Genomic DNA, 25,764 nt, shown 5'->3' on the forward strand with positions numbered 1-25,764 from the left:
CTAGGCGTAATCCGTTATTTTGAGCCATGTGCCCTATTCCTAAGGAGAGCAGCATAACCCAATGGCTAGGAAGATATGAAGCTGGGTCTGTCAATGAATTTCAGAGAGAAGGATTTTACGGTAAGTCAAAAATCCAGTTACTTTCACACTGCCAAGCCTGCACAGTCTTCCATTCAACAGGGTTGTATGTCTGGATGTACAGCAAGCTGTAACCATTCTGTTTTCCCCCTCTACCACAGATTAGCTGGAATGCTGACAGCACTCAACTTCTGTCTGCGTCTGGGGACAAAACTGCAAAAATCTGGGATGTTGCGGCTAACTCAGCAGTCACCACATTCAGTCTCGGCACAGATACGCTGGATCAGCAGCTTGGATGCTTGTGGCAGAGGGATTACTTGCTTAGTATTTCTTTGTCTGGCTATATCAATTATCTGGACAAAAATAATCCAAGCAGACCTTTACGTGTGATCAAGGTAGACGATGAAAGCCTCTTCTTTTTTTTTTGTTTTAATGTTATTTTTGTATTCTAAAATGCTTATGCATGCATACCTGATTAATTTTCTATCTTTGGTGCATTTAGACCATTTAGGTCAGCAAATACGTAAAATGTTTTACATTTTTTGAAACTTATAACATAGGCATTGAAAACCAGTCCCTCATAAATGCATTGCCTTCTTCAGAAATTACATGTACATTTGTCACAACAAAATTCTTTAAGTTTAAAAAAGTAAGTTTAATCAAGCCTTTCACAAACTCCTAACACTTAGGGACATCCAACACCCCTGGCAGCTAAGACTGATGTCACCTCTCTAGGAGAAGAGAGATCACAAATTACTCATACTATAAAGTTCTTCCCAAGCGTGTCTGGCCGACCTTTATTTAACATGGATTATAAATCTATATCTCAACTCTAAGGCCTCATGCACACTGGCACATAAAGACCATACAGCTTAAAATTGTGAGCAGCGTTCAGCCGCCCTTCGTAAAACACTGTACATGAGTATACTCAAATTGAAAAGAAGTTACTCCCTTCCTAATTTTTTATTTTATTTTTTTGCATATTTGTCACACTTAAATTATTCAGATCGTCAAACAATTTTTAATATTACACAAAGATAACCCAAATAAATACTAAATGCAGTTTTTATATTTTCATTTACTAAGGGGAAAAAAGCTGTCCTGCCTGGCCCTATGTAAATAAGTAATTGCCCTTCCTACATTGTGAATGAACTGTGATTAACCACATTTTTTTTGGAAAGAGTTAATGCAGTTGTATACCCTGCTTTATTTTTGCCTACAGGTAAGCCTATGAAAAGGCTTACCTGTAGGTAAAATAAATATCTCCTAAACCTGCACAATTTAGGAGATATTCACCCTGCATGCAGCTGCTGACGTCAGCGGCGCATGCACTCTAAAGGTCCAGCATACTGTGCCGGAACGGAGGGCTTCCATGTGCATGCATGCCACTCACATCGCCAGAGACTGAGATCCCGGAAGAAAGGACGGGAGAAGATGCCGGTGTAATATCCCGTACTGGAAACACGAAAAGCTGTAGCAAGCGGCCATGTTGTTCAGTCGTCATAGGTCAGCCATGACAGTCTTGCAGAACAGTTTATACACGCAGCGATTGATATCCCCCTCCCCACCTCTTAATTTGTGAAATACATAGGTTTTACACTTCAAAAGAGCTGGTATCTCAACTCAGAGACCTCAAAGCCCAGCATGTAGACCTGTGCTGAGCTGTAAACCGCTAATTGAGTCCTGGCAGGATGTCTTATTTTCCGTCCAGACCTATCGTAAAACGTTGAGCAAATCCATTAAGGGTAACCAGAACTAATGGGGATTGTAAAAGGCAATCATAGAGCCCTGCCCAATTCAAAACGTAACAAATACTCACACGATTCATAAACTCACAGGAACATGACACCTAAGAAGTATATATTTGGATCAGAAATGTCATACTGAATGAATTAAGGTCACACGTGACCACACTAGCACATATAGAAGTCAGATATTCCCTGGGTGACAAGTTTATCTGAGATATTCCGTGTCTATTATCCCTGGATGCAAAATTAAATGCTCAACGATAAACTATCAGTTTAAAAAATGTAACCGGTACATATTGGAGGGTATAAATAGTGGTATAAAACTGCGTCAAAAGAGGAGGGACCTGATATTGGCATAAATTCAGGACAGCCAATGGACACTCCTTTATAGTGGTCAGGTTCATCTGTCAACTGCCCTTTGATCCCAGAGAAAAAGGGAGACCCGTAGCCGGTGATCAGTTCTCATGATTACATCAAAGCAGGAACATCTATCAAGTTTGAGGACCAATCACACCTGGCTCATCTACTGAACTCTAACACCCAGGACAACTTCTGGTTTGCGCTCAAGACCGAAATCTGTGCAAGAATTCTAGCTATATCCAGTTGGTGTAAAACTATTATGTTTTTGTTTTATTTTCTGCAGGGACACAACAAGTCTATCCAGTGCATGACTGTCCACAACCTTGATGGCCGATCGACGATTTATACTGGCAGCCACGACGGGCATATTAATATCCTTTTTCACGTGTCTTTGTATACTTGTTGTTAAGCTTGACGTTGCACACCTTAGGTGCATCCATTTGGGTAAACGGCTCTTAATATATTTTTCAAAGACATTAATGTGTGTGTGTGTGTGTGTGTGTATATATATATATATATATATATATATATATATATATATATATATATATATATATATATATATATTCTCCTAAAGTAAATCTAAGCCGCAAAACCACTTTTTCCTCATCCATTGAGGGACATCTTTGGTCTTTTGACCTTCAATCAAGCCTCTTCTCCATATTGCAGCCAGGTCTTTACAGTGCAATCTTCAGCCTGGCTTTTAGAGCGGTAGTAAACCGCTGGGGGGGGGGGGGGGGGTAAACCGCTTTTGCATCCTGAAAGGTAAAGCTGTAATGTGCTAGTATGCAATCGTATACTAGCACATTATGTGAAACTTGATTTAAAACAAAGCCCATCCAGCACCAAGGTGCCAGCGATGCAGGCGCTTCCATCTTCACCTGGTCTTCCTGGTTCACGGGCTCTGGCTCTGGCCAAGGCTCGTGTGACCCGCTGTTTACAGCACAGTACTCCTGAAGGAACGGCCCAGGTGGCCTTTCCTTCAGAGCGCATGTGTCAGTGAGGTCACTGGCTGCATGTACAGTAATTATCTCCTAAGCAGTGCACGTTTAGGAGAAATTTACACTACCTATAGGTAAGCCCTTTATTATAGGCTTGCTTATAGGTAAAATTCAGAGATGGGAGTTAGACTTGGCTGAGCTTCATGTATGAAGATAGCCCAGAAAAGGCCTTCAGGCGTTGGAGTCTACTAGGGATGCACCGATCTGACTTTTTTGGACCCGATACCGATATCTGGCGTTGTGAAATCGCCGATACCGGAACCGATCTGGAGCTACACACAAAGCATGCGGCTGCAGTTCAGAGCAAAGCCACTCTCCATGTTCTAGCATATACCGTACATTATAGCAATAGATTAAAGTGATTGTGGTGTTTTTTTTTTTTCTTTTTTAAACAAGACTTTACACACGTTATACTCCTACTCCTCTTCTGTGCAGTTGGTTTTGCATAGGGCAGCCTGGATTGTCCTCTTCTCGGGTCCCTCTTTGCTGCTCCTAGCCCCTCCCTCCTGTCGAGCGCCCCCATAGAAAGCAGCTTGCTATGGGGACACCCGAGCCGTGCTGCATCTGTGCTGCTTTGTTGCCGTTTGACCCTGCCCCTTCTCTCCTGATTGGCTAACTGACTTAGATTGACAGCCACAGGAGCCAATGGCAACACGGCTGTCTCTCAGCCAATCAGGAAGTAGAGTCCCTGATCGCCGAGGGACTCGCGGACTTTGCTGGACAGAGATGGGGTGCTGGGGGGGCTGCAGCACACAAGGCTTTTTATCTAATGCATTAAGATAAAAAACCTGACTTTACAACTCCTTTAAGGGCAGGTGTTGCCTGTGCAGCTTCCTCATATATTTGTAAATGGTGTGCAGCTAAAAGCACTGTTTTTAACCCCTTCATGCCAACCGTATGCAAGTATGCAGCCCCACTGGACTGGGCTTTTTTCCGTGGAGTCTCTAATTTGCGTATCTCCCTTTGTGCTGGGAGCGCGCCACACGGTGCACTCCCAGCACAGTCACTAGGGTCTCACGGAGAGCCCTGTACTAAGGATCGGGACCCAGAACTTCCAATTCCGGGTCACCTGATTACTGTGGTATCCAAATGACAGCGGAATCACAGCGATCACTCACTGAAGCCCGCCCCTGTTTTGTTTTGTTTTCCCACCCCTGTGAATGGAGGAGAGAGATGCATTGTATCTTTTGCTCTCCTAGGAGGGGAGGAAAAAGAAAGTATGTAAAAAATAAATAAAATTATAAAAAAAAAACCTAGATAAAGGTGTTACCTACGTCAGTGCCAGGATTAGTGTTTGAGTCAGGATCAGGGTCAGTAGAATCCAAAAAAAAAAAAGTAATTGGGCATTATTGTTTTTGGGCTGTTGTCTGTCTGGTGGTAGGTTATGGTAGAAGCAAGAAATAAACAGCTACAAAGAAATGTATCTTTGACAGTTTTCCTTTTGGTTAATAAAAAAAAAGAATATCAAGAGATACCCATTACTATTTACCATCAGAAGAAAGCCTAATTTTGTCCTAAAAAAAGAGGTATAATCCACCTGGATGCACAAAGTAATTGTGATATGCACAGTTTTACTTGTGTCCAAGTTTAAAAATTGTGCTTAGGCATTTAGATTTGTTTTACCCTTAGGTGTGAAGGTGTTAAAAAAAATAAAACACCGTAAAGCACCACATTTAAGGACTGATAAGCTGATATTACCTGTTTTGGGTTTAAGTGCACTTTAACCACTTGCTGACCGCCGCTCGACTATTTACTGCGGCGGTCAGCCCCTCACAGGCAAAGCGACGTAGGACTACGTCCCTAGCCTGTGAGGCTCTAGGGAGCGAGCGCGCGGACCCGATGTCCGCCGGTCACTCGCGATCGTCTGTTACACCGGGAGAAAGGCAGGCGGCTAATGTAAACAAAGCCGCCTGTCATTCTTCCCTGTGTAAGAATGGAGATCAAACGGTTCTGCTATGTAGGACCGTTGATCTCTGTTACACATCAAGCCACATCCAATCGCTGTTAGAATCACTCCCCTAGGGACACACTTTTATATTTATAGCACTGATTACTGTAGTAATGTCACTGCTAACCCCAAAAGTGTCAAAAATGTCAGTCAAGGGTCCGATCTGTCCGCCGCAATGTCGCAGTCCCGCAAAAAAAATCACAGATCACCGCCATTACTCATTAAAAAAAAAAACAACAAAAATCTTTCCCTGAGTTAGTAAACGCAATAACTTTTGCGCAAACCAATCAAAATACGCTTTTTGCTTTTTTTTTTTTTTTTTTTTTTTCTCCAAACATATGTAGCATAAAACAAATTGGCCTAAAATGTTAAAAAAAATTCGATTTGTTTCATTTTTTGGGGGGAATTTCATATAAAAAATGTGAAAAATATTGTTATTTTTGCAAAATTGTCGCTCTTTTTTTGTTTATAGCGCATGATCAAAAAATCGCACAGGTGATCAAATACCACCAAAAGAAAGCTCTGTTTGTGGGGAAAAAAGGACGTCCATTTCATTTAGGTAGAGCGTTGCACGACCGCGCAATTGTCCGTTAAAGTCACGCAGTGCCGAATCGCAAAATAGGCCCTGGTCAGGAAGGGGGTAAAATCTTCAGAGGCTTAAGTGGTTAAGGGTACATGAAGTTACTCATCTATGCAGGATCTTGCTGGCAGAACGATGCAGAGTAGAAAAAAAAAGGGAAACTCCTAAAATGGTCCATAAATATTTGCGTTTTACAGATGTATAGACGTGTACATCTTATAGTGTTTAGACACATGCTATTCTACTTCCATTCAATTAAATCTCCATGCACCCTGAACGCAGTGCAAGTTTACAAAGACCGTGTAATGTTGTATTTTTAACAAGGCTAGGACTGTATTTGGTTCCTTTTTTTAGTCAGGAAAAAATAAATATTGCATTTTAATGTTTTTCTGTAAGGCCCCTGACACACTTGTGTGTCCTGTGACTTGTCCTGTAACTTGGGACTGCCAAGTCGCAGGGCAAGTGGTACTTCATGATTTCCAATGACTTCAAGTTGCAGCAGCTTCAAAGTAGTCCCTGCACTACTTTGGTCCGACTTTGATGCATTTTGAGGGCTATAGACCTCAAGATTACACAGGCATTGATTCAAGTCCAGTCCTATTTGTGTCAAAAATTGCGCGAATTTTAGTTTGCATAAGTGTGAAAGTGGCCTTAATCATTTTCATATAGTAAAACTGTTCTCCCCTCTTCCTGTGTGTTTGAACAGTCTGTATAATTTGAACTTCTATCCAATACGTATCCTAACACGCGTGGCCAAAGGAGGCAGATGATGCATTCCCCAATCCAGAATAACCTGCTCTATGTAGTAGGAGTCTGTCGATGCATACCCTTCCTTTTATACTTATCAGCTGTACCTTTTTTGTTTTATTTGGGCGTGCTTTCCTTAATCAACTTGTGCACATTACTTTGATGCTGCATCAGGTGAGAATGACGCCTTCTCTGGAAAGGGCCACACAAACCAGGTGTCCAGCATGGCCATTGACAGCTCCAACCATCTTGTTACTTGCAGCATGGATGACACTGTGCGTTATACTGATATCGTCAACAAGGCATACAGGTGAACATTGCTGATTCCTTTGCTTGGTTATGATGTGTATCTGTACTGTATTTGTCCGTGTGTTTTACTGGATATAGGATGCTTCTACCCAATTCCTGTAAGTGATGGGATTTTCAAGAGAGAAATGTCAATGTGTAGTTTTTAGCGCAAAAGGAAACAAAAATCCCTATGGTACCACGAAGGTTTCTGTGTCAAAACCACTCATTATATCCTTCTCTAAAGATTTATAGGGCCTGATCTTTCATTAGTCCTCTCAATCTAGGCTTGAATTCAGTCCAAGGACAGACTGATCACCATTGTTTAGTGATGAGAAAGGGCAGTAACTTGTCGCACCACAACTTTAGACGGCCATACATGGATTAAAATTCGTCTGGTTCTGCAGGTATCAACCAGATTCCAAATTTTGATTCATGTGTGGGCACCCTGGTTGTTTGTTCACAAGTCAATCCAAGTAGATTGGATATAAGCCGGAAACACTAATCATTGTGTTCTGCTGTCAAAACATAATAGCGTGGTAGGAGGAATTTTATTCCATTCCACCCGTGGTATAAGGAAAGAAAACTGCATAATGTATGGCCTGCTTTAAAGGCTAAGTTCACCTTTTTGTAACCGGTTACACCCATATTCAGGTTGTACCATGTTACAGATGCACCGGCCTCCACTCTCCCATCCTGACAGCGGGGGATTTCAATTCTCCTCCTCTTTTTGATTAACTGCCACAAACTACAAGATCCGACAGCCTTTGCAGTGAACTACCACAGTGCTGTTGAGTGACGTGGTAGTTCATTCATGCTTATTATCAGTGGTACGACCAGACAGATACAGTCTGCAGGACCATGGCATTGCACCCACAACCTGCTGATCATGAGTGCAATGCTTTACAGGTCTTTTTTTTAAATAAACAAATAATAAATGCAAATATATATAATATATATATATATATATATTTTTTTACGTGCAATAAATGTGCATTTATTTTTATTGTTTTTTAAGGTAGAATCATCCTTTAAGAATCAATTTTTTTAGCGAGCATACTTGTTTTAGCCAAAATCTTGTTGCTTTGTTATACTTTTCATTTGTTCATTGAATTAGCCGGCATAAGGTCACTTTCTCTGTGGGCTCTGCAAAATCACTATGCTTGGACATCATTAATACTATATTAACTATACTATATATATACTATATTAACCTAACCTTTTTCAGAAGGGTATCAGCAAAGGAATAACCTGAAAAAAAGACATGGAAAAAATAATCAAACAGAAGTGGAGTTTTTTAGTAGCAAATAACACTGTTTCACCTGGTTTGTTTCAATCCCAATTCACACTATAGCGATGACATCGCATGTGATTCGGAGCGCAGATTGTATGGCTGAATTCACATCAGATTGGGACAGAACACGCACAGGACCCTTTTTTGGGTCTGCAGCAGAATCTGATCGCATGGTGGTTCACACCCATGCGATCCGATTCATGTCCAAACTGACAGTTTGCACTGCAATATGCGAACTGATCTGGGAGTGTCATTAACTTTGTATTGACACCCCCAGCGATTCGCATATGGCAGTGTGAACTGCTTTCAATTTGAATGAGATGCGGGAACCTGCAGTGAATTCACAGGGTTCCCGCATCGCATAGATGTGAACCGGCACTTAAGAAGAAGAAAATCGGATCGTTTTCTGTCAGGTCTGTTTTTTATTTTTTGCTCCAGTTGCTATAAATTTATTATACAATACATCCTGGTGTAACCTTCTTCTTCTTTTTTTTTTTTTTAACTTTTCAGTGCTCAGGATGCCGTGAAGTTGGATGTCCAACCAAAGAACATTGCTTTGGGATCTAATGGATATGTTGTGTTAGTCAACAGTAGCCAGGTACGTAGTGGTGGGTTATGTGTGTTTCCATTGCACTGAATGAGGAGTGTTTTTACTAGAGCACATTATGCTCAACCTACCAAGTTTATAATTTTTTTGTGGGGCTGCAACTATTTTCATAATCGAATTAGTTTGCTGATTATTTTATCGAAAATTTAATAAAGTGTGGTGTATAATTTAGTTAATATGAAAAGTTTAAAAGAAAAATGCAGTTTATTCCTAAATATCTATATGCAGTGGTAAGTATAAATAACCAACTATAATGGTTAGGGAGCAAAATGGCTTTTGGCACTTGCACCAGATACCCATCTCTCTCAGATTTGGGTATTGCTGTGGATGGCCAAATCTCTTGCAAAAAAGGCCCTTTGCAGCCAAGCAGAATTTTCAGGTAGCCCTTTCTGTCTGCATATGGCCAGCTTTAATCAGACCATGATGAGTAGTTTTATCAAGGAGTTTTTCTACTTTTGTGAGATCTGCTTTCTATTCCCTTCACAGATTGTCCTCCTGAAAGACAAGAAGAAAGTTTTTGTTGTTGACTCTTTGGATTATGAGCCAGAATCCGTTGCTGTCCACAAAGGCTCTGGAACAGTTGTTGTTGGTGGACTGGTAAGTTGAATGTTATTTTATGGCAAAACTGGTCTGTGTTAAATCTAATACTCCCACATTTATGCATTCATGCTTTGCTTTACTATTCAATGTCATACAAATTACTGAGCTTGTGTACAAATGGTGTCAGAGTAAATGGGGGTTGCATGCTCTAACCTTCTATATAAACTGGATTTGTACAAGCTGGGATTTTAGTGTACTTGCTGTGCCGGAATAGGGTTTCTATGAGGGAGCATACTGCAAGGAGAAAAGTGCCAGACAGCTCATCAACTTACAGCTAGAATAAGGCCAGCCATAGACGGTTCGACTCAAATCGTGTCTGGGCTGGCTGAATGGTTCAAATTGATCAACTTGGGTACAACCAGCCTGCTAAATTTTACATGCAATTATCACTAGCAACTGTAATGGCCACCAGCAGTAATCACTGCCTTCTCCCAGTGGGGACGGCTAACCCCTCGCCTTGCCCCTCAAGAGAAATTAGCTCCATGTATTTATTGCAAAGATAAATTTGCCAGCTAGCTGACACCAGCCAAAACAGTAGGGGCTGGTTGGGACCTCTATCCAGTACAAGACCGGAAGTATCATGACTGTGACCGTATTAAAGCATTAGAGGGTAGACTGGAAGAAAGGGGGAGACCCTCTGTCAGGGTCTGTCCCTGCTGGAGAGATCTCATTTACTGTAACCTCCCTTTGTGGTCACAGGGCGGGAAGTGAGGCGCAATCTCCCAGATTGAAATGGCAATACAAACTGGAAAAAAAATAATCAACGCTATAGCACCTTTTTTCTTTAGCGAATACAAACTGGAGGTTGTAGCCCTTCCCAACTCTAACAATTACTTTTTGACTGGAGTTGTGCCTTAATGATTGCCATTCAAATGAAATGAAATGCAGGTTGCATATTCTCGCAGATATCTGTGAAAGCTGCACAACACTTTTCATGTTTTTCATGTTTCTTTGCGTTTGTGGTCTTGTAACCCATGAGAGTGGAAATGCTGGGGCATACGATGGAGGTAACTAAATTTTGGCAAAACCTCACCAGGGGGTTGCTCTGTTATCTTTTTATATTGAGGACGCCACATCACTGGAGCATCAAGAGTCTTATTCTCAAAAGCTTGATGGTAGGGAGCAAGTGGCTGTAACATTAATTTTCAGCAGGGACAGTTTGCTAAAAGTCCCCATGTCATTTCTTACAGGTGTCTCATATTAGTGTATAGAAGTATGGCATGCTTTCTTAAGTGCAAGGCTGCAGAACCTTTTTGTGTAAAGTATTTGATCAATGTGGCCTTCATGAGACAGCATTTCTGGACCAGCACTTGACTGCATCATCAAGAATGCTACTGGTGGCAAGAGCACCTATCTTGGCAAAAGAAGTGGCAGGAACAAACTACAAAGCTTTTTTCTCTTACGTCCTCCGACAGTCGCCGCCTCTTCATATTCGTCACATATGGGGTATTAGACTTTGCTCCGAAGGAGTAGCTAGGCAACAGAATATGTTAACAATAAAGCTTTAACATATCCCACCCTCAAGGGGTGGTCCCCTCAGTCAATACCCTCCTATTTCCTGCAACCATATCTCAGTTTTAATGTCTAGCTTGTCAGGAGTGGCTGGCTCTCTCTGTGCTGGGACTTTTTGTCCCAGACTCTTTCTTCTTTTTGATATTTTGTTTGAGTTTTCTCTCTACCTTTACTTAGCTGTTATTTTTGTCAGCATTAGTTAGTTCTTCGGACGAAGAGGATCATGCGGACTGGGTCTCGGGCTGATCCCCCTGGTCGCAGGTCGTGGGTCAGTGGCTTCCCAGTCTGCCATCGAGCGTTCAGCCAGGTAACGCTCCTGGCACGGTGAACGACCCATCCCTGTTCGGTGCAGGGATGATTGGTGAGGTGGCTACCTCACCGGACGCTGTGCGGTTTCTGAACCGCCATTGTGTGCGTCTTGAATTGCGACTCTCCCTGCCTCATGTGCAGCGGCTTGTTCGCCTGTGCGGGTTCCCCACGCCATGTGAGGTAAGTGTATCTATGTGGGGACCTGTCTGTCTGGGGGGGGTCTCAGTCTGGGACTGTGTAACCTGCCTTTAATCACACTGCTTGTCTCCCTATATCTCGGCTGCATGCTGTGGGCTGCAAGGGGGGGGGGAGCTGTATGACACTGAGTATGTCAGGCTGGGCAGTGTGAGGAGCTGTGTGCTGTGGGGCATGTTTTTAATGGCATGTTGGGGCATATACAGCGATCGCTGCGGCGATCTAACATGTATCCATATTATGGGATAATATTGTGTGTGATTTTATGCACTGTGGAGCGGCGATTTCGGCGCCAAACGGCGCCATTTTACCGGCGCCCGCTCCGGCCGCATGGTTTACATGCACGGCGGCCATTTTCTTGTAGCCTCCATAGGCTTACATAGAGCGCCCTGGCAGCATCACTTCCTCTCTCCTGGAAGCACCGATCGAGGCAGCAGCAGCAGCGGAGTCTCCTCAGGTTTTATCCTTCTATTCCTGTGTTCCATTGCCTGTATTCAGTCTGTATATTCCCTGTGGGGGTCTCATTGTGCCTGAGTGTGGTGCGGTGGGCTGCGCTTGCCGCGCTTGCTGTAAGGGGGCAGTTAACCCTTGGTTGTCTGGCATACAGGGGCAATGGATTCTCAGGAGGGCAAGTTTCCCACAGTATTGGTGGAAAGCCAGGGGACCGCTGTTTCCCCCCCAGGGGGGGATTTGGCCACTATTGTGGCTGGCCTTGCTGCACAGGTGCAAATGCTGGTGGCTGCTCAATCTACTAAACGGCCCAGAGTTGCTCTGTCCTCTGATTCTGAGGGTGAAGGTGATGGGGCTGTTCTGGCGGGGACCCCCCTATCGGGGTCCCGCTCCTCTCTTGATCTAGTGGGGTCTGAGGTAGAGGCTGAAGTTGAGGGGGTTGATAATTCTCCCCCTGGCTCGCCTGAAGAGCTTGCAATCATGGATGAGTTGATTGCTTCCATTAAGCAGACGCTACGTTTGCAGGACGAGGTGTGTCCCCCAGCTGCCTTGGCGGCTTATGGGACGCAGAGAAAACGCAGGACGCCGCAGGTTTTTCCCTGCAATGCTGATTTTCAGCGCGCTGTTAAGGACCAATGGCGCGATTTGCGCAAGCCTTTTGCGGTACCAAGTAAATTTAAGCTGCGTTATCCTTTCTCGCCTGCCACTGATGAACGGTGGTGTGTGCCTCCGCCAGTGGATCATGCTATTGCGGTTTTGAACAAAGCCACTGCGATCCCTGCAGAGGGATCCCCTGTTTTCCGTGATGCCACGGATAGGAGACTGGAGTCTCTTGCCCGTCATACTTATTCTGTTACGGGTTCTATGCTTAAGGCTCTGTTTGCTTCTCTCATGGCGGCCCAGGCGATCGCAAGTTGGACGCAGATGCTTAGGCGCGTCCTAGTGGCCGATTCGGCCTCGGCGGCGACCCTGGATATGGTGGATCAGATCCACCAGGGTGTCATGTATCTGTGTGATGCGGACCTGGACCTGATTCCGTTGGCCGCGCGTGTGCACAGCGTGGCGGTGTTGTCTCGCCGCCTGGTTTGGTTGAAATGTTGGTCGGTGGACCAATCTTCACGTAAAACCTTAGCCAATCTGCCTTATGATGGGTCTCGCCTTTTTGGGGAGTCCCTGGCTGTGTTGATTAAGGGGATTACCGGGGGTAAGAGCACTCTCTTGCCCCATTTCCCCAAGGCTAAGGGGGCTTCTGGGAAGAAGCATGCTCATTTTCGGCCCCCTCAGGGGTCCTTTCGTGCCTTTCGGCCGCACTACAAGGGCAAACCGTTCAAGGGCAAGGGCTCTCAGAAGAAACCCTGGTCTGGGAAACAGAAGTCCGGCCAATCCGGACCTGCGGCCCATAACAGTTCGGCCTGAAGGGGCGCCCTCACCCAGTTTTGGGGTGGGGGGACGCTTGCTCGGTTTTCTTCAGCCCTGGTTGGCCCGTGTGCGGGACAGATGGGTTCTGGAAATCGTTCGATCTGGTTACAAGATCGAGTTTCTCTCTCGGCCAGAGAGCAGATTTTTTCCCTCAAATCTACAACTGTCTCCAGAGCGCCTGCGGGATCTGCACCTGGCGGTGCGGGACCTGAGGGCTCAGGGAGTGGTGGTTCCGGTGCCTCATCGGGACAGATTTCGGGGGTTTTATTCCAATCTGTTCACCGTGCCCAGAAAGGAGGGCAAGGTTCGTCCAATTCTGGACTTGAAAGCTCTGAACCGCTCTGTGCGGGTTCGCAAGTTCCGCATGGAATCCCTGCGCTCGGTGGTGGCTGCCCTGGTTCCGGGGGAATTCATGGCCTCCATCGATTTGAAGGATGCGTATCTTCACATCCCCATATTCGAGGGTCATCAGAGATACCTTCGATTTGCCATTGCGGAGGATCACTACCAGTTCGTGGCGTTGCCCTTTGGGCTCGCCTCGGCTCCGCGGGTCTTCACCAAAGTGCTTGCACCGGTTCTGGCATTATTGAGAGCCCAGGGCATTTCTGTCCTGGGGTATCTGGACGACATTCTGATTCGGTCTGCGACCAGTCAGGGTCTGGAGAAGGACCTGTCTGTCACGATGCAAACTCTGCAGGAGTTCGGTTGGACGATAAATGTTCCAAAGTCGACACTGAGTCCGTCGGTTCGTCTTCCCTGTCTGGGAATGATACTGGACTCGGTGCAGGCGAAGGTCTTCCTGCCGGAAGACAAACTCAGGACTCTTCAGGAGGAAGTCAGGTCCCTCAGGGACGTTCCGAACTCGTCTCTGCGGACGTGTATGAGATGTCTGGGATTGATGGTCTCGGCTTTCGAGGCGATTCCTTTCGCGCAGTTTCACACGCGGGGTCTCCAGGCGGAGATCTTGTCCAAGTGGGACGGGCGACCTCAATCTCTGGATCTTCAGATCTCGTTGAGTCATCGCACCAGGGAAAACCTTCTGTGGTGGCTCCAGTCCCCGTTGGTGTCCGGGGGCAAGTCGTTTCGTCCGATCTCGTGGACGATAATCACCACGGATGCCAGCCTGTCGGGCTGGGGTGGTGTTCTGGGCGTTCTGTCCGCCCAGGGGACCTGGTCGGAGGGGGAGTCTTCCCTCCCGATCAACATTCTGGAATTGCGTGCGATAAGGCTCTGTCTTCATCGCTGGACGGACCGGCTGCAGGGCTGCCCGGTTCGGGTGCAGACGGACAATGCCACGGCGGTGGCCTACATCAACCACCAAGGGGGCACCAGGAGTGCCCGAGCGGCTCGAGAAGTGGCCGACATTCTGTCTTGGGCCGAGACTCATGTCCCGGCGATAACGGCGGTTCACATTCCGGGAGTGGAGAACTGGCAGGCGGACTATCTGAGTCGCCAGACCCTGGATCAGGGGGAATGGTCTCTCCACCCGGCTGTCTTCCAGATGTTGTGCGCGAAGTGGGGTCTTCCAGATGTGGACCTGTTCGCGTCTCGCCTCAACTACAAGGTGAAGAGGTTCGTGGCAAGGACGCGCGACCCTCGGGCAGACGCGTCGGACGCGTTAGTGGCCCCGTGGCATCAGTACAGGCTGATGTACGCGTTTCCACCGATTCAGTTGCTGTCCCGGTTCCTTCGCAGGTTACACTCGGAACGCAGCACGGTGATTCTTGTGGCACCGGACTGGCCTCGCCGGTCCTGGTACGCAGACCTCGTGAATCTGGCGGTCGACGCCCCCTGGCGTCTGCCTCTTCGGGACGATCTACTGTCTCAAGGACCGATTTACCATCCTGCTTTACAGTCGCTGGCTTTGACGGCCTGGCTGTTGAGACCGAGGTCCTGAAGGAGAAGGGTCTCTCTCCAGAGGTTGTTCATACCTTGATCAACGCGAGGAAGTCTTCCTCGGGAAAGGTTTATTACCGTACTTGGAAGGCCTATTTTGCCTGGTGTGAGTCCAGGGGGTTTTCACCCCGCACGTACTCGGTTTCCCGTGTGCTGTCTTTCCTTCAGACGGGTGTCGATCAGCGTTTGGCGCTGGCTACGATAAAGGGTCAGGTGTCTGCGCTGGCCGTTCTGTTTCAACGTCCCGTGGCTTCCAACTCCTTGGTTGGCACTTTTATTCAGGGTGTGCGGCATCTGGTTCCTCCTAGGAGGGATCCTTTGCCCCCTTGGGACTTGAATCTAGTCCTGTCTGTGTTACAACGTGCTCCTTTTGAACAGATCAGGGAGATATCGTTGTCTATGTTGTCCAAAAAGGTCGCCTTTTTGGTGGCGATCACTTCGGCTCGCAGAGTGTCGAAACTGGCGGCTTTGTCCTGCAAGTCTCCGTACCTGGTTGTTCATTTGGATAAGGTGGTCTTGCGACCTAATCCTTCTTTTCTGCCGAAACGAGTTTCGGAATTCCATCTTAACGAGGATATTGTTTTGCCTTCGTTGTGCACGAAGCCTAAACATCCAAGGGAGGTGAGACTACATTCTCTGGATGTTGTTCGGGCGATTAGGGTTTACCTTAAATCGACTGAGTCTTTTCGAAAGACGGACTCCTTGTTTGTTCTTCCAGAGGGTCCTCGGAAGGGCATGGCGGCTTCCGCCTCTACCATTGCCAAATGGATCAGGCAGACCGTTGAACAGGCCTATGCCTTGCAGGGGAAGGTTCCCCCTGTGCCTGTGAAGGCGCACTCTACTAGATCTCTGAGTACGTCTTGGGCCTGTCGTCATGGGGCTTCTGTAGCCCAGGTGTGTAAGGCGGCGACTTGGTCGACCGTACACACTTTCACAAAATTCTACAAAGTAGATGTTCAGGCATCGGCGGATGCTTCCTTTGGCCGCAAGGTTCTTAGTGCGGCTGTTCCCTAGGGTCCCTTGTTGGGGACTCCTGGCTGTTGGGATAAGTTTTGTATCCCCTGGTTTTTTGTCTTTTCCTGGGTTGTTGCTCCTGTTGAGCACTTATTTTTGCTGTTACCCAGCTGGTTTCCTTCCTTTGGTAAGGTTCCTTTCTTTGATGTGGAGACTGCGTTGCCTTTCGGCGCGGATGCGTTTCCCACCCCTCATGTTTGCACTGCTTTGGGACGTCCCCATATGTGACGAATATGAAGAGGCGGCGACTGTCGGAGGACGTAAGAGAAAACGGAATTTTTGTAAAATCTTACCTGTAAAATTCCTTTCTCTGAGTCCTCCGACAGTCGCCGCCCCCGCCCCTCTTTTGGGGTTTGAATGTATACTCTACTGCTATTCCACTAAAACTGAGATATGGTTGCAGGAAGTAGGAGGGTATTGACTGAGGGGACCACCCCTTGAGGGTGGGATATGTTAAAGCTTTATTGTTAACATATTCTGTTGCCTAGCTACTCCTTCGGAGCAAAGTCTAATACCCCATATGTGACGAATATGAAGAGGCGGCGACTGTCGGAGGACTCAGAGAAAGGAATTTTACAGGTAAGATTTTACAAAAATTCCGTTTTTTTTTCTCCCCCTTCTTTCTTAAGAAGCAGCTCTTTTGTTTCTCTTTGACCCCCACATTGAAACCCCCCAAGACTGGCTCCCTATCCACCTGCAATAACTGGCCAAATCCTAAAAGAAGCCTTCCTCTGCATTAAGGGTTGGCCCAACTTTACAGGAGGATCAGGGGAATGTTGGTTAACCTTTGCAGCTGCTTTGATGGTTTGCATCGAAGATGCTTGGGTGTGGGCTACAAACTTAACTTTCACTCCCTGCCCCCTATTTCTTACCTCTTACCTTCCTGTGTTACCATGCAGATGAGCAGATCTCCATTAAACCCTCTTGGGTCTTCTAGATCAAGGGGTAACATTCTCAGTTTCTTTGGCACAACAGTTCCTAGGATTTTATTCTAGTTTCCAAGCCTAAAGGGGGAGTTCTCCGTAATCTGTGTTTTTTAAACCTCTAGTTGTCTTCATTGGAGTCCAAAAATTCCACATGGAATCTGCCAAATCTGCCATCATCCTCCTTCAGCAGGTAGACTTATTGCCTTCTGTGGACATCACACGTGCTGACTTGTATGTCCCTAACTCTTCAGTGCATCAAAGAATTGTACGCTTTGCTGTGGGACCCAGGTAGCACTAGTTTGTGCCCCTCCCATTTAGCCTCTCATCTAGCACTGCTGCGTACTTGTAGCGGCATCATTGTCGGATACTTAGATGACATCCTTAGGACAGTCTGTGTGGACTATGTTTAATTAGATGACATTGACCATCTAGATGTTGGAATGATTCAGGTGGTTCCTGAACCTTAAGAAATCATTGCTGGAACTGACCAACTCATCATTTGGAGTAGCTGGATATAAAACTGGACACTGCTCATGCCAGAGTTTCCTTCCACAGGAGAAATCTCTTGACAGTCCAGTTCTCGGATTCAGAATCTCCAGTTCAGGTAAAAGTGATGGTAGCCTTTTTTGTGACAGTCCTATTTCTACATTTTCACTCAAGGCTTCTACAGCACTTCATAAGATTGTCATGAGACAAGTCAGTCCAGGCCTTGAAAAGACAAACTTTTCCATCACCAAGGACTGGGCCGGACTGTCCCTGGCCTGGTGGCTTAGGAATACAGCTCTGGAGTCATAGCAAATCTATCTTCCTTGCCATTTTTTTGGAGAATCCTATGACTGATGCCCGCTGTTTGGGCTGGGGAAGGAGTCCAGGAAAACTTGGCAGTGTAGGATACTTGATCATCATCAGGGCCTTCTCTCTCGTATGGCATCCTGGAAATTCAGGCGATTTGTCTCTTTAAAGCGGAGTTCCACCCTGGATTTTTTTTTTTAATACCCCCTGGACAGTCAGGGCTAGTACATTCCACAATGGCTAGCCTCTGATCTGTCCCGGGTTGCACTTACCTGTTAGGACAAATACTTACCTTGCAAACGTCTTGTCCAGCGCTGCCATCTCAGATGTGGGCAGCTTGAAGCCAGCGAGATCCCCTTCGGCGTCTTCTTCCGCCTTCTTTGGTCCCACGATGCTCTGCACCGGCCCCGACGTCGACGTCACTTCCGGGTCGCGCGCGTCATCCCTCTACAGCTTCTGGGCATGCCCAGAAGCTGTTTAGGAGGGGATGACGCGCGCGACCCGGATCTGAGGTCGGGGCCGGTGCAGGCGCAATGATTCCTGGGAGCTATGACGTTCAGCTCCCAGGAATCATTGCAGAGCCAGGAAGTGACGACGGGCCGCGGCCGAGGAAGAAGGAAGTAAGGTAAGTATTTTTTCTTCGCTACGAGGTAAGTAAAAAAAAAAAAAAATATGCGATTATCCATTTCTTTTTCAGGTGACCCGGAGCGAGAAGATGGAGGTAAGTATAAAAATAGGGTGGAACTCCACTTTAATGTGTTGGACCATCCTACTGAAAGGTCTAAAAATCTGTCCAACACTTACCTTAACCACTTGCCTACTGGGCACTTCTACTCCTTCCTGCCCAGGTCAATTTTCAGCTTTCAACGCCTTCGCATTTTGATTATTGCACGGTTATGAAACACTGTACCCAAACTAAACATTTTTGGTTTTTAATCGCCACTGGGTTTTTTCTATTTTTTTGTAAAACAAACGAAAATAGACAAAATTTAAGTTTGTGTTTTTTTTTTTTTTTTTCTTTCGTCATATTTTGTAATTGGGTAATTTTCTCCTTGTACTGATGTGGCATCACTAATATGCAACTCTGATGGGCGGCACTGATGAGAAGGCACTGACTGACCTCACTGCTGGGATGATTAGTGCTTTGATTAAGTCTTCAAGCCTCCCCTGTGAGGAAATGCCGCTGGTAGGCTCTCCTCACCTCATGCTGTCAGTGTGACGAGAGGAATGCCGATAACCGACATTTCCTTTGTTTACATGTGTTCAGCTCTGATTGGACACAGCTGATCACATGGGTTAAGAGCCTCGTCATTGCCTCTTTACCAGAATCAGTGATTGGCTGTGTCCAAGGGACAGAGCACCTCACTGATCGCCGCATGCGCGGTGAGAGCCGGAGGACATCATGTGAACGAGCGAGCCTTTGCTTGTCATTTGACAATTTGGCAGCCGGGAGGCAGGTAATGTCATTAAGGTAAAAAAACCACCTGCATGCAGCTCGCCCCCTCCTAATACTTACCTGAGCCTAATCTTGATCCAGTGATGTGCACGAGAGCAGAGGCACTCTGTTCTCTCCTTCCTCATTTCCTCAGACACAATGGCTCCCAATGTTGTCAATCACTGCCAGTGAGGAGGGATGGGGCTGAGCCGCACTCCTGTGTGATTTTATTGGCACACAGAGTGGGGATCGGGAGCGAGTACGCATGAGTACTCCCACTTTGTTGTTACCGTGGGGGCACTCGGTGGGGGACCTGAAGAAGAGGATTGGAGCTGCTCTATGCTAAACCATTGAACAAAGCAGGTAAGTATACCATGTTTGTTATTTAAAAAAAAAAATCCCACATTTAGAACCACTTTAATTCTAACATGACTTTGCTAATATAATGATCTGACCACTAGATGGCATTGTAACATAATATTCTGTCCTCTAGTAATATAAGTATATAGCTGTAAACACAGCTGTAATTACGGTATATCTGCATTGTAATATGCTTCAGTATTTGTAATGCTCTTTACTAATTGTTTATCTTTTAAGATGCTGTCATTATTACTTTACTACTGTACATACTATACGCTCAGCAGCCTGTTCCTTTTATTTATTATATTATGTTTATGCCAGCTGCAAATATTGTGGTCAATTTAACAAGCAGAAGCCTTTAATATAAGATCTATATGCACGTTTGTGTGTGCGTATACACAAATTTCCAATGTGGCAATCCAGTTCCAAAGACAGGATGGGGAAATTTTGTGGTCATACTCATTGTCTTAAATGTTTGGGCAAGCTTCATTAAGGCTGCTTTCACACCGATCAGTTTTTCTTCCGTTTTTGTGTGGAAGAAAGAGGAAGAAAAATGCATGACCAATAAATCCTATGTAACTCTTCACACTGGTCAGTTGTGGGTCCGTTGCGCTTTTCAAAGTCCTGCTTGGTGCCTGTTTGGTGAGTTAAAAAAAGAAAATGGCACCAAAACTCACCTCCCCATTGAAATGAATGGAAAACGCATTTAAAATATGCATCCGTGTTTGGCTGACAAACTTTGCTATAATTTAATTATAGGTTTGTCTTAACATGTTTTGTACAGTTTATTCAGTTACTACTATTACTGCTATATTAATTATAGGAGGCTGAGGGTTGTCTGGTACAGAAGGCAGCTTTTTAGACATGAGCCAAAAAAGTAATTCTGTCCTGACCTCTGATGTCTGTACCTCTTTCTTTATAGGATGGCAACATCCACATGTACTCCATTCAGGGAAACACACTAAAGGACGAGGGAAAGTCTCTGCCAGTCAAGGCTGCAATAACCAGTCTTGCCTATTCCAATGATGGTGCCTTCCTTGCTGCTACGGATACCAACCGTGTGGTCACAGTTTTCAGTGTTGCTGATGGATATGCAGTAAGTGAATTCTGAAGATTGGGGTTAAGCTGCCTTTAATCTTTAAGTGGTCTTACAGAGGTCTATAGAAAATGATTTATTGATGTAATATGTAGTCGATTGTGTTACAATCTGAAGCGGATCTGTAAACCGTTCCCCTGCTAAATTGGTGATGAACAGTACAGATGTGCACAAGAGCAACGACTCTACCGGGTCTTTTCCTCCTCATTGGCTAAGGACAGCTGCAGGAGACATTGGCTCCCGTTACTGTCAATCATAGCCAGTGAGCCAATGAGGAGAGTGCAGGGCTGAGTTGCGCTCTATGTGTGAATGGGCACACGAGCAGCAGCTCAGGAGCCCCCATAGCAAGCTGTTTGCTATGGGGGCGTTTTGCAGGAGGGAGGGGCCAGGAATGCTGGCAGGGGACCCGAGAAAAACCATTACTCAGAGCAGATAAGTATGACCGGAGTGTTTTTTTTTTTTTTTTCTTACCTGCTTTTAATTTCAATTTTAATTCATGATGTAGTTAGTATGCACTCCATACTAGCCTATTATGACAGGCTTGCTAATAAACGGAGCCCTCCAGTGCAGTTCTCATGGCTCCCCCAGAGCTTCCATCTTTGCTTGGTGTTCTTTCCAGGTTTTAGATTTTCGGCCGCTTGAATGGCGACGTCACTCCCACACATGCACACAGGAGTCACATTGCTGTAGCTCAGAGTAGGCTGTAAATGTGATCTGAGCTGCACATGTGCTGCTCAGGTCACATTACACGCTAACGGGCAGGGAGGATATTTATGAAAGATACTCGCGGGTCTCTTCTGTTATAAAAACCCTGCCTGTTTGTGGATTTTACATTTCATGACTTTAGTACAACTTTAAAAGCCCCATGCTATGTTTGTGGGGAAGTGGATGCAAACGGACATTTGTTCATTTGGCTCGGTTCACATTAGTGCGATGACAAACCTTGCATGTGATTCGGAGCGCACTGCTCTGAAAATCACATGCGATGTCTGTGTGATGTGCATTCAGCCATACAGATAGTATGGCTGAATTCGCATCTGATTCGGCACAAACATGCACAGGACCCTTTTTTTGGATCCACACCAGTATAGGATCGCATGGTGTTCACACTTATGCGATCCGATTCATGTCCGAATGTCAGTTCGCACTGCGATATGTGAACTGATTTGGGGGTGTCGTTAACTTTGAATTGACACCCCCAGCGATTCGCATATGGCAGTGTGAACTGCCTGCCCTGGGAATGCGATGCGGGAACCTGCAGTAGATTCGCAGGGTTCCCGCATCACAAGTGTGAACCAGGACTAAAAGTCGAAATACCTCAAATCTACCACACTTTAGGTCCAAAAGACAACAGGATGCAGACCTTTTTTTTTTTTTTTTCTCCCCTGACATTGAAAGACTTGGAGGTAATCGGACATCTGTTTACATCCGCCTACCCATAAACCTTCATGGCGATTTTTTTTTTTTTTTTTTTTTTTTTTTTTTTTTTTTTTTTTTATTAGAAACTTTCTGAAAAACGGAATGGCCATGTAATATATTTATGTACAGTAAATGCTGGAGCCTCCTGGGCAGACCGCTTTAGTAGGCTGGGCCCTGCATGTGTATTGACCATGTTAATGGTTTGATCAAAATGGTTATCTGTGGGACACTGACAAATGAGTAGATCCGTCACAAACTATTGATAGAGATCAACCCTTGCATGTTGAGGTCTTGGCCTTGGTGCCAATTTTATTTTTCCTTGGTCAAATGTGCGTGCTCTGTTGAATAATTGTACATATTTATAAAAAGGTATTTTATTGATTTTCCTAACCGCCATCTCATATCTTTGGCTAGCTTATTTTTTCCGCTCCTTTATCATTAAACTGTCCTTTACTCTACACAACCTGCAGGTTTTTATTACATGATGCCAATCCTCTACTAAGTAGTTTGAACAGTAGCAACAACATATCCACCTCATTTAATCCTTTTAGCACTTTTTCTGATAACACGGCTTGGTTACTAGAGCATGACTGCATGGGCAGGTTTAAGGAAAGTTACTCTGAGAAACATAAAATCACTAATTTTATACATTTAAAATCACTCACAGGGTGTTGTATAGTGTCCGTCTGTCTGTTTTTAAGTACCTTTCCTATTATCTACCTTTCCTATTTATCTATTTTATACTACCCTAGAAATTTCTCATCCCAGCTGCATACCTAACTTTAGAAAATTACCATTACAATCTCTTTAGCCCAAATTCTCCTCTGCAAATATACAAAATCCTGTGATATTGATACACTGTGACAAAAAGCACTAGATGAGGGTGCGCTTCCCTACACATTAAATGGCCACTTATCTAAAATATAACCTTTTATTATAAATCCTAAAAGGCATGTAAATGCCCATAACTGGTATCCTTATAGGTTGAGGTCAATGCCACCATATATGAACTAAAGTTCTATCTCTATGTGGTAATAATTACATCTTCCAAGTTTATTTGGTGAAACTTTTCTCTTGATATACACACACACAATATTATATAGGTTATTATATCCTCCTTCATTCAATACAAAGGCTCCAGGCTTTTTAGGGGATATACAGTGCCTTGAAAAAGTATTCATACCCCTTTGAAATTTTCCACATTTTGTCATGTTACAACTAAAAACTTAAATTTTATTTTATGTAATAGACAAACACTAAGTGGCACAAAAAGTGAAGAGGAAGGAAAATGATAAAATAAGTGTGGTGTGCATTTGTATTCAGCCCCTTTACTCTCTGATACCCTTAACTAAAATCTGGTAGAAACACATTCCCTTCAGAAGTTACCTAAATTAGTAAATAGTCGACCTGTGTGTTTGTAGTTTTAATCTCAGTATAAATACAGCTGGTTTGTTAGAGAACCTTAGTGAACAAATATCATCAAGGCCAAGGAACACACCAGACAGGTCAAGGATAAAGTTGTGGAAGTTTAAAGTGGGGTTAGGTTATAGGTTATAAAAAAAAAAAAATATCCTAAGCTTTGAACATCTCGTGGAACACTGTTCAATCCATCATCCGAAAATGAAGAGTATGGCACAATTGCAAACCTACCAAAACATGGCCATCCACCTAAAAACTGACAGGCTGGGCATTAATAAGAGAAGCAGCCAAGAGACCCATTGTAACTCTGGAGGAGCTGCAGAGATCCACAGCTCAGCTAATGGAAGAGTGGCAAGAAGAAAGCCATTGTTAAAGTTCTGTTTGCGGTTTGAGAGAAGTCATGTGGGGGACACAGCAAACCTGTGGAAGAAGGTGCTCTTGTCAGATGAGACCAAAAGTAAACTTTTTAGCCTAAAAGCAAAACACTGTGTGGAAAACTAAAGCTGGATACACACTATACAACTTTTGTTGTTAGATTTCCTTTGGATTTACCTTCAACTATGTAGTGCAAGGGCCTGTCTGATTGCATACAGATTAAAATGTGTTTAGATTTGACCTCATATTATATAGTTTTGGTAAATCTAAAGGAAAAAATCTAAAGGCAATTGTATAGTGTGTATGGCCCATTACACTGCACATCACCCTGAATACACCATTCCTACCGTGAACCATGGTGGTGGCAGCATCATGTTGTGGTGATGCTTTCTTCAGCAGGGATAGGGAAGCTGGTCCGAGTTGATGGGAAGATCAATGAAGCCAAATACAGGGCAATCTTAGAAGAAAACCCGTGAGTCTGCAAAAGATTTGAGACTGGGGTGGAGATTCACCTTTCAGCAGGACAACAACCCTAAACATACAGCCAGAGCTACAATGGAATGGTTTAGATCAAAGCATATTCATGTGTAAGAATGACACTGTCCAAGTCCAGACCTAATACCAATTGAGAAACTGTGGCAAGCCTTGAAAAATTTGCTGATCAGATGCTCTCCATCCAATCTGACAGAGCTTGAGCTATTTTGCAAAGAAGAATGGGCATAAATGTCACTCTGGATGTGCAAAGCTGGTAGAGATCTACCCAAAAAGACTTGCAGCTGAAATTGTATGGAAAGGTGGTTCTGCAAAGTATTGACTCAGGGGGGCGAACACAAATGCATGCCACACTTTTGTAAATTTTATAAAACCTTTATCATTTTCCTTACGCTTCACAATTCTGTGCCACTTTGTTTTGGTCTATCATAGAACATCCAAATAAAATACATTGAAGTTTTTTGATTACAACATTGCAAAATGTGGAACATTTCAAGGGGTAGGAATACTTTTTTCAAGGCACTGGTATAAACTCAAGGTCTACTCCCCAAGACCAACCGTTATAAAAAGTTGGGTACATCTGTCTCTCCTACCATCCACTGGCCACATATAAATGAACAAAAAGTATACTAGTAAAGACTGTCTTACTGAAGATCGGTCTTCTGCCCTATGAAAATATCTTTCTCTCAGATAGGTAATATGGGTACACGCATCCATGTGGACCCAAATCCCCACCAATGGACGAGCCCCGTATATCACCATAGCCACAAAAAAGCTTCTCTAATAATCAAAACTGACTGGCTGGTTTTCTTCAAAAAGAGATTGACTTTGAGGTTTATTTACTAAAGGAAAATATACTGTGCACTTGCTCCAGATCTGGCAGAGTGGGGGGAAGATCTGATTTCTATCATCCATTCTTGTGCAAGCAGAAATGCAGTTATTTTCCTTGCATGTTCCCCTCAGAACTAGAGCAACTGGACTTGTGCACAGACTATTTACCTTAAGTACATCAACCCCATTGACTCTCTAGAACAGGCATCACTAAATGGCGGACCGGGGTCCGGATCCGGACCCAGTTAATGTCTCATCCGGACCCCTGCGGTCCCACCCTTTAGAGTTGTTTTGCCCACAGCCATCACCACTGCCAGTCTCACAGAGCCAACAGCTGGAGGCAGGACAGCTATAGACAGAGGACCGGGGCTATCCAAGTTAACAAGCAAGTGATTGGTTGCGAGGATACAGGGTGGCCATTGCACAAACATGTGATTCGGACCTCTGCTGGAAGAATATTTTATTGACTGGACCTTTGTAAATTTTAATTCAATACCCCTGCTCTAGAAGCTATCCAGGTGTTTTCAAATGAGGCACCAACTATATCTGAAAAGCCAATATACATTTAAACATATA

The 25,764-nt window shown here is 44.8% G+C and overlaps 1 protein-coding gene across 1 annotated transcript in view; it reads left to right on the forward strand.

Annotated features, from left to right (window-relative positions):
- WDR1 (WD repeat domain 1) overlaps positions 1 to 25,764 on the forward strand; it is a 123,948-nt gene that overhangs the window by 87,271 nt on the left and 10,913 nt on the right. Inside the window, exons 8-13 of the mRNA XM_082252461.1 lie at positions 240 to 473; positions 2,470 to 2,571; positions 6,621 to 6,772; positions 8,552 to 8,639; positions 9,135 to 9,245; positions 20,479 to 20,652. Of these exons, the coding sequence (XP_082108587.1) occupies positions 240 to 473; positions 2,470 to 2,571; positions 6,621 to 6,772; positions 8,552 to 8,639; positions 9,135 to 9,245; positions 20,479 to 20,652 (861 nt within the window). The remainder of the gene's footprint in view (positions 1 to 239; positions 474 to 2,469; positions 2,572 to 6,620; positions 6,773 to 8,551; positions 8,640 to 9,134; positions 9,246 to 20,478; positions 20,653 to 25,764) is intronic.

Source organism: Pelophylax lessonae, assembly GCF_965119305.1.
Source record: "Pelophylax lessonae genome assembly, chromosome: 1".
NCBI classification, from domain to species: Eukaryota; Metazoa; Chordata; class Amphibia; order Anura; family Ranidae; genus Pelophylax; species Pelophylax lessonae.